Raw genomic sequence first — 20,114 nt, 5'->3', positions numbered from 1 at the left:
CGTCCATTTGTCATATCTCAAAATTATAATAAGTCTTTTCTTCAATTTGGTTATTTATTGAAAAGATGCATCCTCAATGAACGAACACAACTTATGATATTGAAATGATGCAACCCTTGATGAATGGTCACATACCATTTATTCCAACGAAATTCTATAATTTTATAGAAAATGAGAAAAATATGATGAAGATATTGTGTGAAACAAGCACAATTATCAAAGACTAAAAACTAAAAACCAAAAATATCTCTAAATTTTCAAAAGTTTCAAAAATCCTTTAAACTTAAAAGAAATATATTTATTGTTAGTTATATGAACACAAATTGTTAATATTCTTTTGAAAAATATCATGAAACTTTAAAAGGTTGTATTAATACTCTTAGCCTTGCAAAAAAAAAAAAAAAAAAAAAAAAAATTAAATGTTCTATCGTTAGTATGGTGATCAATTTATTTGAAGCTTTTTTTTTTGTTAAAAAAAATCAATTTAAAATAAATTTTATAGATATCATTTTTTTTTTCATAGATGCTCTCATTTTTCTCCCATTTCTCTAATTCATACACTAATTTTCTCACAATAAAATATAAACCAAAACTTCAAGTTAACATAAAATCTCATAAAATGTCAATCAAAATCTCTCTTAAAACTTACCAAAATTATAAATAGTCAAATACAAAAAAGACGTATTTGGCTATTAACGTACTCAATTACTAACATACAACCTAGTTAAAACATTTAAGTTTTAAAGTCCCCTTGATACTTCTATTATTATTTTTCTTTTTGTTATAATCTACTGAAAGGGGCAACTTCTTTTTTTTCCTTTTCTTTTTAATGAGATAAACAAATGACAAATATTATAATTTTTAACCATTTTTTTTTAAGTAAGATACAACATTTAAAAGTTTATTTTTATAACGAAATATTAACCATTTTTATTCATATATTAACCTAAAGGATTTTTTTTTTTTTTTTACTTTTGGGCATTTTCAAAAATTTTTAAAGTTGAAGAGTATTTTTAAAATACACTAACAGTTTCAATCCAAAATTAACTTCAAAATATACTTTTAAACTATTTTTAAAAGTTTAAGAATATTCTTAAAAAAACTTTTAAAGTTTGAAATATATTTTGGCTGTTTTTAAATATAGAAAAATAAACCAAAATATTTATAAAATATAACAAAATTTTAGAAGTATCAATGTCTATCAACGTTTATTATTGATAGTTCTAAAATTTTACTATATCTTGTAAATATTTTCAACAGTATTATCATTTGAAATAATTTTTCAAGATATTTTTACACAAATACAAAGTTTTTAGCTGAGAGAAAAAAAACACACGCATTCACAGATTCAAGTGTTAAGCTTACCCAATGGCCATTTGTCACATTTAGAATAATGGCGTAAAAGAAATGCACAATTACATAATAATCCCTTCTTTCATTCAACTATGCCTCTTTTCTACTATTCACTTAAATTTCTCCTATCCTTCCCCCCCCCCCCCCCCCCCCCCCCCAATCCCAAACTTTGCTACAGTTTCAAAGAATAAAGCAATTTCTTTGTTCTAAATAGAAAAATTGAAAATGGGGTTTCAAGATTTTGGTAAGGGTTCCCCTTTGAGGAATGATTTGAAAAGCTGAAGAGCAGCTCTTGGTTTGAACAATGGAACTTCATGCCCTGCTCCTCTCACTGTTGCAAAGGTAAGCCCTTCATATACCTCTGTCCAACCTCCCACCTTCATCAAAACCAAAATACATTCCACATTATTTTCCATTCAAATTAGTTGCTCATTATCATAGAGATTTTGATTCTGAATTTGGGTATTTTGTTCTTCATATTGAAGTTCCATGCAATGAGATGAAATCATGAAACTGACCTGGTTTTTGACATACCATGGATACCATGGAACTTTTGTTGTTAATTTTAGCTGTGAAATGGAATATCTTGTTGCTGTTACAGGCACCACTGAGTCCACATCTCCACTGAAAATCATTTCCCACAATGTTGATCGTCAGGTGTTTGATAAAATGCCCCAAAGAAATGGAAGATACTTTTTTGGCTTTATTACCATGATTTATTGATGGGTATCAATCATTTAACATAAAACTTTATGGGTGCTGGTTCGAACACATAGTATCTTCTATCTAGAATATTGAAATCTTACAAGCTTTCTGGAAACTAAATATTATGGGATAAGACTGTTATTATGTGAGATTAGCCAAGTGCATAAATTGACCCGAATCTTTAGTATCAAAGAAAGATGGGCACAAACATGTAGAAAGTGACTACTGACCTGAAAACCCAAACTCTCATGCCACTTGATATCAACTCCCTGTAAATTGGAAGTATTGATACATCGGTGTCGTTCCAATTTCGGTTCAAAAGTTCGCTGCATGAAAGGAAAATGTTGTTCTTTTATGTCAAGAAAGATACTCATGGGCATATATAAACTGTCACCTTTCTTTCTCTCCATAATACACTCTTTAGTTTTAAAGGAAGAAGTTGACGATGCAACATGGATTTACCTGCAAGCAGTCCATCTGTATGGAATTTTTGTTATGTTGGCATGAAGAGCTTTTTGTACATCTGGTCGATTGTAGTATATTTCTGCATATTTCTCGGTACAAGGATCGTAGCCCGCCATTTGCCTGAATGCCTGGTAGTTTATGAAAGCAACATTAATGACTTGATCTCTTTTTCATAGCTCTCATGAACACCATCTTTCTGTCATTGCTAGATGATTTTTGTTTTACAATATAAACAAAGAAAAATACCCGGTGAGGACGGTGAGGCAGTCGCATAGTACTCTGGCGGGTTGCAAGGCTACCATCCGAGTTGTTGCAAGGAGGTGCATAAATGTTGTACTGATCAATATTACCAAACTCTTTATCCATAGCATAGGTGTACAAGGACTCACATTCATTCGATTCCTTTTGTCGACTAAAATCACAGGTGTTAATAAGCTCATGGTACGTCTTATCCGAGATCATGGCGTGGCTCCACCAGTAAGTTACCGTCCCTAAGTTATCATAGTAGTTGTCTGTTACTGCGTTGCCCACCTACATTTCATTCACTTACCCCATTCAAAATCCAATAGCATTCATGACGCCTAATTAGTATAAATCTTCTATGTCAAGTTAAGATTCTCTCCGCTTTTAACCGAGTTATACAATGATGCACATGTGGACGTCTTTACATTGTAGCGGATACAAAGTGAATGATGATTGAAGCAACAAGACAAGAGGAAAGGACAACAACACAAAAGGCAAGGAGAGAAAGTTACCATGATTCCCTTGAGATGGATGGGGTGGGAGGACTTTGCATTGTAGGCCAAGATTTCTCTGGCAAGCTGGGGAACATAGTGACCAGCATAGCTTTCTCCTGTTAGAAAAACATCACGGGTTTTATACCGGGGGAAACGGTCGAGCCATCGAACAAGGAATTCCAAAGAGTCCTTCGCTGAAACAGTGTTTATGATCAGTCACAAGTCCGTCCATCCATCCAGGTACATATAATTCAACAAGTCAGTTTGGAGCAAAAAGCAGAGTGATTACTTTAGCTTCCAAAGGAAAGTATACTGAGTGCTTCCCACAGTGCAATGGCAGTTTTCAAAAAACTGTGAATATAAGCACAAGAAAATAGTCTATGGTTTGTCATTAATTTTTATGAGTGTTTTCAAAATCTGAAGACCACAAGTAGTAAATTATACTCTATCCAATCAAAATATAATTTATATTTAAGTTAGAAAATATATTAAAAATGGGAGGTTGTAATTTTTGGTGATAGAATAATGGGTTAATTGGAGAAGTAGGGATGTTATGGAAATTAAAAAAAAAAAAAAGGGATGAAGTAGTTGGTAAAAGGGGTTGTTTTGAAACTATTTAAGGAAAATGGAGTAATTTTTTGTCCTTATTTGGATGTGTATCTTGAAGAGACGCTTTCAACATTATTTTAATTATTTGAAGAGATGCATTCAAATAATTAAATTAAAAAAAAAAAAAGATGGAATATCAAATCCGTCTGAATGCGTATGTTCAAAAGATGCATGCAAATGCATCGGAATCTCATTGACTGTAACGAATTTGTCCACAAACAACCTTCTTTCACCTTCCTCCTTTTAACATCTTTTTCATATTCCTCCTCCAAATTTGATAGTCATCTCAATTTCTACCATCTTCCTCACATGTTCATATTATTATTTTATTTTAGTGCAACATTTTTTGGTAAGTAGATATATTTTTGTTATTTAATGAAATATTTAGTTTCTCATGACTTTGTATTGATTCTTTTTATTATTATTTTGTTTACAATAGATATTGTTTCGGAGAAAAATTCTACAAAAGATCATTCAAAGGCTTTTTTCTTGTAAGGTACAACGTTTGTCTTTTAGTAAGTCATATTTTGGTCATTTAATAGAAAATTAAGTTTCTCATAATTTTATATTATTTTTTTAATTTTGTCTACTGTGGATATTATAGAAAAATTCTACAATCGATCATTCGAAGGTTATGTATATAGTTATTTACTTTTATTTAAAATGATGTATTGAATATCGAATGTTTGAATGTTATTGTTGTTATTATTGTTGTTATTATTATTATGTTTACGATTTATTTAATCATTAGTTTATTTAGTCATTATCGTTATTATTATCTCTATATAAGATAATGTTTATAATTGATTTCCAAAATGAGAATGCATGTCCATATAAGAAAATTTTATGATACATGAAACATGATTCGCTTAAAAAGTAATTTTAATTTACTCTCTTTCATATTAATATATTTTCGTTATTTAATAGAAAATTCAGGTTTTCCATGATTTTGTACTCATTTTTTTATTATTATTAAGGTGGATATTATTTTAAAAAAATGTTCTTTTATAAAAATAGGAAACCCACAACCAAAAATAAGAAAGGAGAATATCATCAAATCGGTGTCCAAATATGTTAATTAAGCAAATTTTTTTTTTTTTTTTGTTAAGAATTGAACAATAATTTAATAACACAAACTTTCCATTTTCAACCCATTGTTCGAACATTTTTTTAACAAATGAATTGATTGTGAATTTAGGTTTAAATGTTTGAAATGAATACAACAAAAAAAGTTAAATGTTTTTTTTTAATATAATTGACCTAATTAAACATTCAAATAAAAACTATTAAATGTTTTAAATGTTCAAATTAAAATTTCATTTGGAGTATAATAAAATCTTGGATTTATTACGATATATTAATTTAAACCATAAGTTGTTTATTATGATATATTAGTTTAAATCATAAGTTTTTTTAGTTCATCAATTTTAACTATAAACCTAAATAAGTCTTCATTCCATAAAAATTCTATATCTAGTTTATAATGATATATTAAGCATGAAGATACTAAATTTGGACATTCTAACATAGACTGAATATTAAATTTGGATATTTTTCTTCTTAATATATACTTACATAGTCTATGATAAATATCAGATTGCATTGGTCAAACTACAATGGACATTGTGGGGTTTCTATGTTATATGCATGGAAACATTGTTAATGGACCAAACGGTCTACAATATAATAAGCAACCATCTCTTCGTATAAACATGTATCGTCAAGTTGACATCAACACATTAATCGACGGATTACGTAATGCAATATCCGTAGATAGAGATGATGGGGTAGAGGTAATATTTAGATATGGCAGTTATGTAGTGAGATCTACTTTCTATATTCCTATCTCATTATGAAGTGAAGTTGATGTATGGTTTATGTTGAGCAATGCTCCATACCCTCCAAATACAGTTGAACTGTGTATATCCCAACCCAATGTCCCAAGTCCAACTTCAACGAGAGAAATTGAAACTACCATTGAGTTGGAAAGGCATAATGTAAAGGATGAGCCTTATGATCCAACTATTGCCATAAACGACAAAGAAGTTGAAATAGACAATGATGATATCTATCTAGATCAAGTACCTGGTGAATTTTATGGTATTCACGAAGTTTCTGAAACATTTACTAAAATAGACCTGAACGACGTGAACATTGTACCCGATCCAACAACGGAGGGAGACAATAATATAGATTCTGATTCCTTGCTTAAGGGGATGGTATTCAATTCGAAATTGGATTTAAAGAAATGCAGCGTAGAGTTATTTAATCATTTGACATCAAAATTTTGAAGTTATTGAGTCGAAGAAAATAGTATGGGATGTTAGGTGTAAAGGATATGACAACTATTGCACGTGGAGACTTCGTGTTGTCTGCCGTAAAAGACACGACAAATTTGAAATTACCTAGTATAATGGCTTTCATTCCTGTGTGTATGTAAGACTAAGTCGGGATCACAATCAATTGGACTCAAATCTAATTGCGACTGAGGTAAGCATCGTATTTTAAAAAATCCGTTTGTTGATGTCAAAACATTACAAGATATTATCTTGAAAAAATATGGCTATTCTGTTAGTTATTGGAAAGTGAGGGACAGAAGAAGGAAAACATTAAGATATTTGGAGATTGAATCAAATCTTATAATTTGCTGCCTAAATGGATGAATATTTTATAAATCACAAATCCCGATACAATTATCCATCGGAGGCTAAATGAGGTGGATTGTGATGATAGGATTGTCATGTTCAATAGCATGATTTGGTCATCTAGACCTGTTATTGAGAGTTTCAAGTACTGCAAACCGCTTCTTCAAATTGATGAAACCCATTTGTACGAAAAGTATGAAGGAACATTATTGATAGCTACCTCAGTCGATGCAAATGGTTACGTCTATCCAATTGCATACGCTATTGTACCGAAGGAAAGTGCAGACTCATGGGGTTGGTTTTTTAAAAATTTATGGGATCATGTGGTGCATGGAAGGGAAGGAATGTGTCTAATTTCAGATAGACACAAAGACATTATATCTATCGTGAGAAACCTTAACAACAACTGGGCAGGAGTAAACCATAGATTTTACTTGTGACATGTGGCGAGTAATTTTAACGACAAATATAAGAATAGTATATTGCAAAGCTTGGTATCTAATGCAGGATCGAAATTTCAAGGTTGAAAGTTTAATGACTGTATGGCCGAACTTCAAACAACAAATCCTAATTGCTTATGATTTTTTACTTCCATAGATCCTAAGCAGTGGACATAGTCACATGATGGTGGTCATCGTTATGGATGTCTAATCACGAACATAATCGAAAGTACAAATGTTGTTCTGAAAGGAGCTAGAAAACTACTCACTACAGCACTAGTCCAAGCAACATTCTACGGAACTATCGCTTATTTCAATGCCCGTCATGTAAAAATAGAGACTACTCTTGAATCTATAGAGTGTTTCACAAGGTAAATTATTCACATCTTAGTTATCCCACATATTCATACTAACTATGGAGGTATTCTAAGTAATTGTCGTATATGCATAGGTATGCAGCTAAGAAATTAACTCATTGGGAACAATGTGCCACTAAATATACAGTTAACATATTTGACAATCGAACAGGGTTGTGTGATGTCACCACATCAATCAATCAAATAACACTGAAGGGTGGAACCACACACTGAATAAGTTAAATGAAAGAACATACACATGTAATAAGTGGCCAAATTATGGAATCTCATGTTCTCACGCTATGGCTGCATGTAAGACCATTAGGTTAGACTCCTTGTACTACATTAAAGATTATTATAAAATTCTCACTTACGTGGCTTGTTATTCACCTTAGTTTGAGCCCATCCCAATAAAAAATGTTGGCCTGATCCTAACTTCCCCACTATTTATCCAAACGGATCACGAGTTAGAAAAGTTGGCAGATCGTGTACTTCTCGCATGCAAAACAAGATGGATTGGAGGGAACGTTAGAAGACACATTGTACAATTTGCAGACAAGAAGGACATAAGAGACAGAATTGTCCCAATCGGGCTTGCGATGCAATTTAGTCATTGGATTTCGTCTTTTATTGTTTAATTGCATACCAAAACAATTTTTAAAGTCATTATCTTGTTATTCAATTCTTTTTCAAGCCAATTTACCAAATATGACATTATCTGCTATAAGGGCCTTATGTAGACTCACCTCTATATATCGAGTGTGATATTTCGATGGTGATGTTCCAATGGAAGAACAAGGTGATCCAACAAGACATCAGGATAATCCTATTCGACCTAATGTTCAAAATGAATATCTAGCAACCTCATTCGATCATTTTACACGTAGTTCCATGATGTCATCTCCTTCAACATTTGAATTTTTTTCAACAACCCTTAGTACACTAGGTATGGAAGAAGGGCAAACTTCACATGTCTGTCTAGATGTCCATAATCAGTATGTGACATATCGACATCATGGTGAGGATATACACTTTATGAAGGGTATACATTAAAGATTATTACAAAATTCCAATTTATCTGGCCTGTTATTCACCTCAATTTGAGCCCATCCCGATAAAAAAAACATTGGTCTGATCCTAACTTCCCCACTATTTATCCAGACGAATCACGAGTTAGAAAAGTTGGTAGACCGTGTACTTCTCCCATGCAAAACAAGATGGATTGGAGGGAACGTTATAAGACACATTGTACAATTTGCAGACAAGAAGGACATAATAGACAGAATTGTCCCAATCGGGCTTGTGATGCGATTTAGTTATTGGATTTCGTCTTTTATTGTATAATTGCATACCAAAACAATTTTTAAAGTCATTAACTTGTTATTCAATTCTTTTTCAGGCCGGTTTACCAAATATGACATTATCTGATATAAGGGCCTTGCGTAGACTCACCTCTATATATCAAGTGCCGTCGATGATCCGATGGAAGAACAAGGTGATCCAGCAAGACATCAGGATATTCCTATTCGACCTAATTTTCAGAATGAATATCCAACAAACCCATTCGATCATCTTACACGTAGTTTCATGATGTCATCTCCCTTAAATTTGAATTTTTCCAACAACCCTTAGTACACTTAGTATGGAAGAAAGGAAAACTTCACGTGTCCGTCCAGATGTCCATGATCAATATATGACATACCGACATCATGGTGAGGGTATACACTTTACAGATGAGGGCCAACCATCAAGTGTAAGAGGTCGTGGCAATCGTGGACACTATGTGAGTCAACATAATCGATCTAGGCGTAATAGAGGATCGTATTATGATCATGAATAAAGAAAACTGTACTCATAATCAAAATTTTTATTCAAATAAAAAAATGCACTTTGACCAAATATTATTAAATGCATCCATGCACTTTGACTAAATATTATTAAATGCGTCCGTTGAACAGACACATTTTATTGAATGCGTCTATTGAGGAGATGCATTCATCTTTTTTTTTTCTTTTCTTTTTATTTAATTATTGAATGCATCTCTTGAAGAGACACGTTTTTCTTGAATAGACACATTCAACAAAAAATTAATAAAATAATGTTGAATGTGTCTCTTCAAGACACATATTCAAATAAGGACAAAAAAATATCCTCATTTTCCTAAATAGTTCCAAAATAATCATTTTTACTCAATTAACTTCTAAAACATCCTTATTTCTCCGATTAACCCTAGAATAACAAAATGAAATTCAAAGAAAATGTTATGAAATAAAGGTACAAAGGGGCAGTAGTTGATTGGACAAGGAACCATCAAAACCACCTGTGTACAATTGCATAATCAAGGCCATAATCTACTGCGGTTGAGCACATTTTATTGTGATGCACCCGCTCAATCCTAGTTGTAAATTATCTTTGACTACTTTTATTCTTTCAAAATGATTCCACTTTGTCAAGGGTGATCGTGACTGTCACGACTAACGCTCACACGGAATTATCGAAAAGGTGGTCAACTATTTGAAAATATAATAATCATTTATAACCATTTTATTTTTTATTTTTATTTTTAAAAATTAAGTTTATAGATATTATGTTCCTTCAAAATTTTTCTTTTGTTATTTATTAGATTTAAAAAATAAAGCTAAATTTTGAGAACTTTAAAAATTGTTTTTATTTTGAAATTTGGTTAACAATTCAACCATTGTACTTAACAATGATATAAATCATGGTAAAAAATATGGATGATGTAAATTTAATTTTTAAAAATAAAAATAAAAAAATTAATAATTACCAAACAGGAGCTAATGTTTCTGTTTTTTATGAAATTTAAGGTGAAGTAACAATTGAATCATTTAACTTCTTTTTAAAAAAATAAAACAAAAATAATAAATCATTTCATTTCAGAAATAAAATTGGTTCAATTCGGTTAAGATTTTGGTTATAAAATAATATATAATTACAAATTCCCCTTTTAACAACAACAAACAATAATAATAAAAAATAATCCTTTTTTGAGACTTAAAGAAATGGACAATTATTATGCTACACTTATATCATACATCCCTTTGTATAAGATAGTAAGTAATAATAATAATAATAATTTAATATTCTATCTTTTGAAAAAGTGTTGTCACATGACAATTTTACTCTTTTATTGGGTAATTAGCTTTGTGCAATTTAACCTGCACCTAAATTTTCAAACCTGTAGATGGATTATCATATGAGTTTCAAAAATGTTATCAAACGTCTATATTATGTAGAAACTATTTATCTTTGTTATAGAATTGACCTAGGACAATGGTACTTAAAAGACTAAAGATCTGATTTAAGTTCATTATGATTTAGATCTTCTTGCTTATTACTTAAACTCGTTTATGAATTTTTTTTCTTTTTTCTTTTTCTTTTTTTTTTTTTTTTTACAAATTTAGATTTTAAATTTTGAATGTTGTTACTATGGTCTTTGAATTTTTCAAAGAGTATTAATGTAGGCTCTATTTGATAACCATTTAGATTTTTATCTTCAGTTCTTAAAAATAAGTTTAATTTTCAAAAATCAAATGATTAATGATTATGAAACAGGGTTTTAATTTTTAGATTTTTTAATTCATGATTTGTATACATAAAATCATATTTATATTTAATAAGATCATTTACATCTCAAAATTGAAAAACTAAAGATATATTAAACACTTTTAAGTTAAAAAACCTAATATAAATTCAAATTCAAGATTAAACTGGTAAGTTAAGGAAAAAAACATATCTATTTTTACTTGAACATTAGTAAGTAGTAATATTATTAAATTTTCAGGAAAAAAACCGATTATTAAGATAAAAATATATTATACAGCCAAAAAAATGTTTTTTTTTTTTTTCTAAACTAATACATATATAGTTGATTATAGTGAATCAATATATTAGTTAATTATGCCAAGATAAACCTAATTCAATTATGCATTCTTAATTCAAAGTTTTGCACAGATCAAAATATATATATTAGACAATCATAAATTTATATAAAATTAAATAAAATCCACATTAATTTTTGTATTTAAAATTATGCAATGATCAATTAGTTTCACAAGATATTATATTCAAAAGTTTATAAACAAAGTCTGAAATGTTGATATAAATGAAAATATCGATAAGTATGAGATATTTTATCATATTTTTATAATTTTTATATGATATAATGGAAATACCGATTCAATCTCGTTAAGGTAAATAGAAATTTTAAAATCTTGGTTATGACCACATTCAACAAATTTACACACGAAAAGTAAGGAGAAGAGAAAAGTAGGATACCAGTACGACGGTCACCGGTGTCGAGTAGGTCGGAGGAGCAATTGGTGTACGAGAACCCGACGCCGGCAGGAGTTTCGAGGAAGAGGAGGTTGGCGAGGGAGTTCCAAGAAAACTTGTTGGGTACTAAGCCGGAGGCCGTCTTGTTGATTCTAAAGGGACCAATCTCTTCCGAAGCTCCATAAGCTATGGAGGAGCAACCGGGACCTAACAAATTAAATTCAATCAAATACATAACAATAATAATTCGGAAAAATATATGTCTCTATTTTTTGGATCTAGTTTCTATTTGATTTCTAAATTTCAAAATGTTATACATTTAGTTTTTAAATTTTGAGTTTGGTTTTAATTTATTCTCTAAATTTTAAAATTTTATAATTTTACCTTGACATTTAAGTTTTGTTTGAATTTGGTTCCTAGATTTCAAGATTTTCACTTTTAACTTCGATTTTTCATTAAATATTAATTTTCTACCTTTATGTGATAAGTTATGTTAATAAATTTTAAATAATTAACATAATTATAATTAATTAAGTTTCACTATTTTTTATCACATTTAAAATTTTACTTCATGGTTATTTTAAATTAATTAAGAGATATTGGCATTAATGATTGGGAGTGAACATTTAATGAAAAATTGAAGTTAAAATTGTAAAATCTCAAAAGTTAGAGACCAAATTGAAATAAAACTCAAATCTCAAGGATAAAATTGAAACATTTTTAAACTTAGAGATTAAATTGAAACTAAACTCAAAATTTAAGAACTAAATTTGTAATATTTTAATATTCGAAGGACAGAATAAAAAATACAAAATATAGGGACGAAAAATATATTTTTAAAATGGGAAATTGTGCTTCTTTTCAAAAATTGGCTCATCATTAAAATCTTGCTTCACACAATATCAAGACCATGTTGCATAATGAAGCAAATATTAACTTTTGCTCTTTACTACTCTATGGATTCATTGTTTTCCCTTGCATTAAAAAAAAAGTTACCTTTTAAAAAAAAAAAAAAATCATTTTTTAGTTGGTTAGAAAGGGAGAGAACAATGAAAAGTCATTTTCATATTGTTCTAGTTATGTAATTAGTAATGAATGAAATGAGTTGATTTGAAGTTTTCATTCTTATTCAAAACTATTTCATTCCAAATATATTATTTATTCAAAAGAAGAAAAAAAAAATACCTTTCATATGAAAATGTGAGTTTAGTATTGTCAAAAACATCATAGGATTAATATAAGTTGGATTCCTCTCCCTCAAATTTAAAAAAAAAAAAAAAAAAAATTATATCCATAATCTATCTAATCAACTATCAATTTTGAAGTTTGAATCTCTCATCATATGTATTGTGGAACTCTAAAAAATCTATCTAATTATATAGAAGAAATAAAAGAAGAATAGAATGGAGTGATGGTATAAAAAGAGAGTTAAATATACATAAAAAAAAAGTTTAAATACCACTTTGATCCCAATGCTTTAAAATTTATTTCATTTCGGTCTATAAACTTCTAAGTTTGTTCCATTTTAGTCCATAAACTTTCAAAATGTCTATTTTAGTCCCTAAACTTAAAAAAGAAATCATTTTGGTCATTAATATAATATCTTTCCATCTAATATTTAATGGTCAAATGTAAGTCTCTGATCTATATGACTTGGAAATCATGGTCATATTAACATGTTTAGTACATATACTTAAATTATATCATTAATTTATTTAAAATAAAATAAATATAAAGATCGAAATAATTACTTTTATTTTAAAATTATATAAATCAAAATAAAATTTATTTAAAAGTTAAAAAGGATCACATTAAAAAAAAAAAAAAAAAAAGTTTGAAAGTTAATGAGAAAGAAGCAAAGATATTATAGGGTATAGACAATGGCATTGATGGTTTGCTCCCAATACATAGCTGACAATATGACCTAACACAATATAAATTAAATTGGCAGCTGCCTCTGTCCTTTTATATTCATTATTAGGAGGCCCTCCTTCACCCTCTTTGTACTAAAAACATCTCTTAATATTCACATCATATCTACTAATCTTATGTCGTTGTTTATAAATGTTGAAGCACGAGAAGAAGTATCAACTTTCTCGTAGTCTTAAAAAAAGTTTCACTTCGCTAACACTCTTTTTCTCACACACGTCTCACAGAGAGAGATTCATATATAGATGAAAGAAAAAAAAATGTTTTCTATATTCATCGCTATTATTTCTGTTTTAAAGTGAATTTGTGACGACTTTTGAAAATAGTTGTTTCGAATATATTTTGTTAAATTTTTTTAAACGATTTTAACTGACGAGAAGTTTTTACCTTTTTTACCATTTTATGTTAAGTCACTTTTGTCTTTTTTTTTTTTTTTTTTCTCAATGTATGTTTTTTTTCCTTCTTTTTGGAAGGTTCTTTTTACTTTGTGTTTCTTGTTGCATCTTCATGCATTTTGTATCCATCGGAGCAACATGTGTTTGTGTTTAATACTATAACTACATAATTTCAACATAGACTTGATTAATATTCTTAATAAAAGAGTTAAAAGTTAACCATATTCATCTCACATATTGTTAAATTGAAAAAAAATATAACAAAATATTATAGTTTTAAACTAACAATTAAGCAAGTTTAACAGCCATAAGAGTATTAATAAAATTTAAAAATCAATTTATCCGACTCTACTAATTTAATAGGACAATCGTATGACTTTACAACATTTCATCGTAAAAAAAAACTAGTAAGATATTAAACTATAAAGAGTCGTCTGGACCCCGACTTCAAGTGGATGGAGTATAGCTCACTCCATGTTAAAGACTCCAGTTATAATAGTTGGTATTTTTAACTATTATAACATACAACTAACAATAATATTACTATTTCAAATCACTCTTTGTTACATTATTTACAATTTACTACTCATCCTTTCTTTTTTATTTTATTATCATTTTCTATCCAACACAGATTATCAAACCTAGACTAAAATAGTTTACATCTCAACCGCAAACTATTAGAACTCACATATTATAACAACTATTAACTATAATAACTAATGTAATGTCCTAAACCCCCCTAAATAGAAAACCACGATAATTAGAACTCATTTTCTCAAACATTTTTTTAATTATTTGTACCACCTTAAATAAATAGTAAGTCAATTTAGAAAAAAATTTATAGTATTTAAGGTGGTCAAAAGATATTATTTAAAAGAAAAAAAAAAGTAATATTATTTTATATTGTAGGTGTGATATTTGTATTTGGTATTGCCTTGCCTTGTACAGCCTATTAGTGGTTGGATCATCATTCCAAGGCAGACAGTAGGGCAGTGAAGTGTTTGATATCTCTTTGGTTTTTTTTTTTAAGGGCCCCTTCTCCCTCTATTTTTTATTATTATTATTATTATTATTATTATTATTATTATTATTATTGGTCATAAATAAAACCATGGGGGAGTTATTGACTGTGGCTTGTCCTTTCACTGCAAAACGCTGTGAATAAAAATAACTATACCTACAAAAAAATCTTTAATAAAATCCTCTCATTTTCAAGGCAACCCATTAAAGTTTTTACACAGTTCCAAGAATTTCTTCTTCTTCTTTTTTTTTCTTCCCCTCTCATCAATATTATTATATATGATGTCGGCAACCCAAAATTAAATTCACAAGTTGGAGCAAGCCAATGTTAATTAATGCATTCTTTTCTTTTCCCCTTCTTTTTAGAATTGTTAATTAATGGGGTTTATTGAAACAGAGAAAAATAAATATTATACTGTCAATTTAGTTTTTAAACTTTTAAATTTATTATAATTTCTTAATTGGATTTAAATTCTTTTAAAAAACAAAAAATACGATCTATCTAGTTTCTACCCTTTATATTAAATGAAATTTATCTTTTTGATCCTTGAACTTACAAAACTACCCATTTAGGACTCGTCTGGTAGCGATTTAGTTTTTGAAAATTAAGTTTATATATACTATTTCTAATTTACAAATTTATTTCTTTGTTATCTACTTTTTATTAATTATTTAAAAAACTTTAAAAAATAGCTTTTAAAAACTTTTTTTTTTTTTGGAATTTGGTTAAAATTCAACCATTGTATTTAAGAAGATGCAAATTTAAAAAAAAAAAAAACAAAAAATAAAATGGTACCAAACAGGGTTTATTTTTTTTTAACTTAAAATTTTTTTTAAAAAGAAAGTTGATTGATTTACTAGACAAAAATTTGAAAGTTTAAATCTCATTAGATATAAATTTATACTTGTAGTTAATAGATCAATCAACTTTAAAAAAATTTTAATTTAAGGAGACACTAGATACAAATAAAAAATTTGAAGATTTATTAGATACTTTTAAAATTCTAAAATCAAATATATACAAAAATACTAAAGTTGAGAAATTAAACTACTTGCAATCTAACTTCAAGAAAAATATTAAACGATTCATTTGGGTACACAAAAATATAGAAGTTAAATATTAATTTTCAACCTTAAATATTATAAATATATATATATTTAAAGAAACAATAAAAATGGATAAAATGGTAATAGTTGTTTGAGGAAAAAGACAATTGAAAATCATGTTACTCAAAACCAGCCGATGTAACAGTGCCACCTCTTTTTTTTTTTTTTTTTTTAATTTCTCCTCACTCTTAGCCCTCCATTCAAATTAAAATCCCATTTTTTTTAAAAAAAATAAAATCTTTTTATATATACAATTAAAAGATAGGGAGGAGAGAGAAGAAACAAAGCCATTGTACAGTACAAACGTTTCAATGAAAAAAAAAATTGTCGAAAAAAATGGTAATTGTCAAGTGTTTGTTCTACTTTTAAAGAAAATCAATTTTACTGGCAATTAATTGGTACAAATTTTTCATTTCAGTCTTTTATGAAACTTATGCATGTATGTGAGTATATATGTATGCAAAGTTGTTAAAATATTTAATAATAATTTTGGTTTTTCATTTTTTAAAATTAAATCGTTTTAATCTCATTTTCTTATCGTGTTTGTCATAATTAAATTTTTAGTTAAATTTTGTTATCTTTTCTTTCCAAAATTTGACTTGTTTTTTTTAAAAACAATAATAAAGCAAGAAATTTAGAGATGCAAGAAATGTTTTAGACTTAAACGATGCTTTAATGAGTGATATTTTGTAGTAACTTGACGACTTTCATTTAATTGTTTTTTCTTTTTTTGATCATATATGGAGTGAGAGATTGTATGTCGGATTTTGAAGTTAATAATACAAGTTCAAATAGTTCGATCATATTAATAAAAATTTGAAAGTTTTAATAGAAGATATATATCGAAATGAATTGAGTTATACGGGAATGGAGGTAAAATATTAGAAAATTTAGTAATAATTAGATAAAAATGAAAATAATAGTAGGAGGGAAATTAAATTAAAAAGGAATTTGTGAGTGAGAGTGAGACAGACCTCCGTTGAGCCAAACGACGAGGGGCTTGGAGAGGGGTTGAAGAGAGGCTTCAGTGAGCCAATAGAAGAGGGCTCGACCGGCGGCCCGGTTCACGGTGACGTAGCCGGAGAACTGCTCGAAAGACACCTCCGGCTGCCCGGGAAGGGCGGAGATTCTATCGCCTGCGGCGGCGTCTTCGTGGGCGTGAGTGGGAAAAATGATGGCTACAAGGAGGACAAGGGTGGTGAGTGTGAAGTAGATCTGAGAGTTTGCCATGGCGACGGGCGGCCACCGTGTGAGGACGGCGGAGGAAAGGAAATTTTTAATTTTAATTTTAATTTATTGGGCTTTTTTTTTGTGTTTGGCTTTGTAGTGAGTTTGATGGGGAAGACTGTTTTTCAGTTTGGATTAAATAGAGGGAGAGAGAAGGAGAGAGAGATTTGGGCAACAATTATAAAGTTGGATAAATAGTTGTCTTTTTTTTTTTTTTTTTTTGAGTGGACGGTTGAAATTAGGGTAGTTTTATTGGATGACCACAATGCATGAGTTACATAATTTTCTCCCACATGTTGACATTTTAGGTTTCTATAGATTCAACATTGATCGCCACGAAGGATGAATCATAATTTCTCTCGTATCATAGAAAAAATTACAAAACATAAGAAATAAATAACAAAATATCATTAATATAAAATTGATATAAATAATATAACACTTGTCTAAAATAGTTTAAAATTTATTTTCTTGAATTTTATGTTTTTATAATTTTTCTAGAAATATTCATCGAAATCAACATTTTATCGATATTTCTATTGAAATTCTGGTAAAATTAGTATCTCGATATTTTCGCTGACATCGATATTTTAAACCTTTGTTATATAGTGGTGATTAAAAATTAGAAATCCAGATTGTTTGTTTTCTTTTTAAGAATTGGAAGGGGATGCTTAAATTAAATTGGAGCTAAATTATAACCATTAATAATGTTTTATATAACTAAAATTCTTTAGAATTTCGGATTTAAAGTCAAACTTGAAATGGGATATTGGTAATCTAAGAATGTGTGATCATTCAAATTTATACTTCAATGATAGTTTTAAAACGTTTATAAAAGATCAAAAGTTATTACACGATATTTTTTAAATGACATTGGAGATTGACATTTAAATTAAAAAATATATTATAATGTTTTCTTAGTGATTCTTTTTTTAATTATTTAATATGTGTGTGTGGGGAAAAAAAAACACTAATTAAGTGCATTTCCTCATGAAACACTTGACAAGGGTGTTGGGTACTAGTGAGTGTTTGACTTACACATGGAATGGTTCGAATTTGACATGAAAATTATTTATTGAGTTTTTTTTTTCCTCCAAATATATTGACACAAAGGTTTAAGTGATGATATTCTAATAGTATATGAGAATTAGTGTTAGGGTTCTATATTGATAGAATGTAATTTGTTTTAATCATTATTTAATCATAATTTTTCAAGAGACAATTTTTTCTTTCCTTTTATTTTATTAATACTTTATATTTTTTATTGTTATTGTTGAGTAAGCTACAAAAGATAAATGCAGTCTAAAATGTAATCAATTAATAGGTTTTTAAACTTTTAATTTTGTGTCTAACATACTTCTAATAAATCCTTAAACTTTCGAATTTGTCTAATAAATTCTTAAGTTTTCATTTTGTATCTAATTAGTCCTTGAACAATCCAATTTTTATTTGAAAATTTTTTGAACTTGTTAGATACAATATTGAAAATTTAATGTCTTATTAGACATAAACTTCAATTTTATGTCTAATAGATTCATTGAAACTAAAACAATGTTGAACGAGTCAGAGACTTTATTAGATACAAAATTAAAAGCATAAGTACCTATTTGATAATTTTAATATTCTGGGACCAAGTAAATACAATTTAAAAGTTAGGGACTTAGGCTACATTTGGCATTGTGTTAGTTGTGTCAAAAACTATTTGAAAAAAAATCTAAATCATTTTTGCGTTTGTTAAAATAAATTTAAATTATATCGGTTAAAATCACTTTTAAAAACTCGTTAGTTTCACGTCTATTATCCTACTAGCTTTTAGATTCTTCTAAAACCAGGTAAAATCTTTAATTAATATTTAGTTTTCAAATGTATACTTTAAAAGGAAGATTTATTTTATATATTTATCTATTTCTCACATGATCAAATCTATTTTTATTTTTATTTTTTATGAGTTAAATGCATCATTTTTTTTTTTTAGAAAAAGGTATACTACATTGATTTTTTAAAAAATAAAGCTACTTCCCTTAATATTTAAAAATTAATGAAAATTTTTCAAAAATAGAAAAAGAAGAGAAACTATTTACATAAAATAGTAAAATTTTAATCTTTTTTACAGAGACGGATAGAAATCTATCAGTTTCTATCAGTGATAGAAATTGATAGAAGTCTATTACTGATAGACACTAATAGAAGTTGATAGAAGTTTATCAGTATCTATTAGTATTTTTTTTTTGCTATTTCTGTAAATAGTTTGACATTTTTTTATCTGTAAAAAATTCCCAAAATTAATTTATAACAAATAAAACCTATCATATTAACAAATTATTTAAAATTTTAAATTACAAAGAAAAATTAAGTTAATTAAAAGTCTATTTTAGTTTTTATATCTAAAATAAGATATTTTTGCATTTATTTACCAAACACTCTAACCTATTTCTTCAATTTAAAATGAAATTTACCAAACAATATTTGACTTCTTTTCATAGTTGCTTTTTTTTTTTAAAAGCACAACTGCTAGCAATTATTTTAAAAGCTACAACAATCCTAAACGAAATCCTAATAGACAGAAACATTAAAAATTCAAGGAGTAACGTTGCAATTTAACCTACATACATTATCTACATCATCTATCTCTTTTAGAGCATGTTTGTGAGTGAAATGACCACTCAAAATCACTTTTGATATGCCTAAAATCATTTTTCTTCTAGAATTGCGATTTTGGCAATGATGAAAAAAGTGATATATCATTTTTATCAAATTTTCTCTCTCGAGTGGTTTTTAACTCTCTAGTTTTTTCTCTCCTAAACTTTTCTCTCTAGGTTTTTTTTCTTTT

General features: G+C 28.3%; 1 protein-coding gene and 1 long non-coding RNA gene across 2 annotated transcripts; one reads left to right on the top strand and one right to left on the bottom strand.

Annotated features, from left to right (window-relative positions):
* Positions 1-1,339: 1,339 nt before the first annotated feature.
* On the bottom strand, positions 1,340-17,466 carry LOC120088318 (serine carboxypeptidase-like 25). Its single transcript, XM_039045535.1, has 8 exons — positions 17,032-17,466; positions 11,610-11,813; positions 3,279-3,454; positions 2,770-3,054; positions 2,521-2,651; positions 2,289-2,384; positions 1,872-1,977; positions 1,340-1,730 (listed from the first exon to the last, which is right to left on the bottom strand). Exons 1-8 carry the CDS (start codon positions 17,285-17,287, stop codon positions 1,587-1,589), a joined length of 1,398 nt encoding a protein of 465 aa, XP_038901463.1. The 5' UTR covers positions 17,288-17,466; the 3' UTR covers positions 1,340-1,586.
* Positions 1,557-3,338, top strand: LOC120088327. The gene is made up of 4 exons (XR_005484894.1): positions 1,557-1,695; positions 2,733-2,843; positions 2,948-3,000; positions 3,199-3,338. It is a non-coding gene; the product is annotated as an uncharacterized LOC120088327 (long non-coding RNA).
* Positions 17,467-20,114: the final 2,648 nt, after the last annotated feature.

This window comes from Benincasa hispida, chromosome 1 (genome assembly GCF_009727055.1).
Source record: "Benincasa hispida cultivar B227 chromosome 1, ASM972705v1, whole genome shotgun sequence".
Lineage (NCBI taxonomy): Eukaryota > Viridiplantae > Streptophyta > Magnoliopsida > Cucurbitales > Cucurbitaceae > Benincasa > Benincasa hispida.
The sequence above is the reverse complement of the archived record's forward strand: the minus strand, read 5'-3'. Positions and strand labels throughout refer to the sequence as shown.

Coding starts and splice junctions, on each gene's coding strand:
- LOC120088318 (XM_039045535.1), bottom strand. CDS start 17,287: ATGGCAAACTCTCAGATCTACTTCACACTCACCACCCTTGTCCTCCTT. Junction 3,055..3,278: donor TCCATCTCAAGGGAATCATG/GTAACTTTCTCT, acceptor AATGAAATGTAG/GTGGGCAACGCAGTAACAGA. Junction 2,385..2,520: donor TACAGATGGACTGCTTGCAG/GTAAATCCATGT, acceptor CCTTTCATGCAG/CGAACTTTTGAACCGAAATT.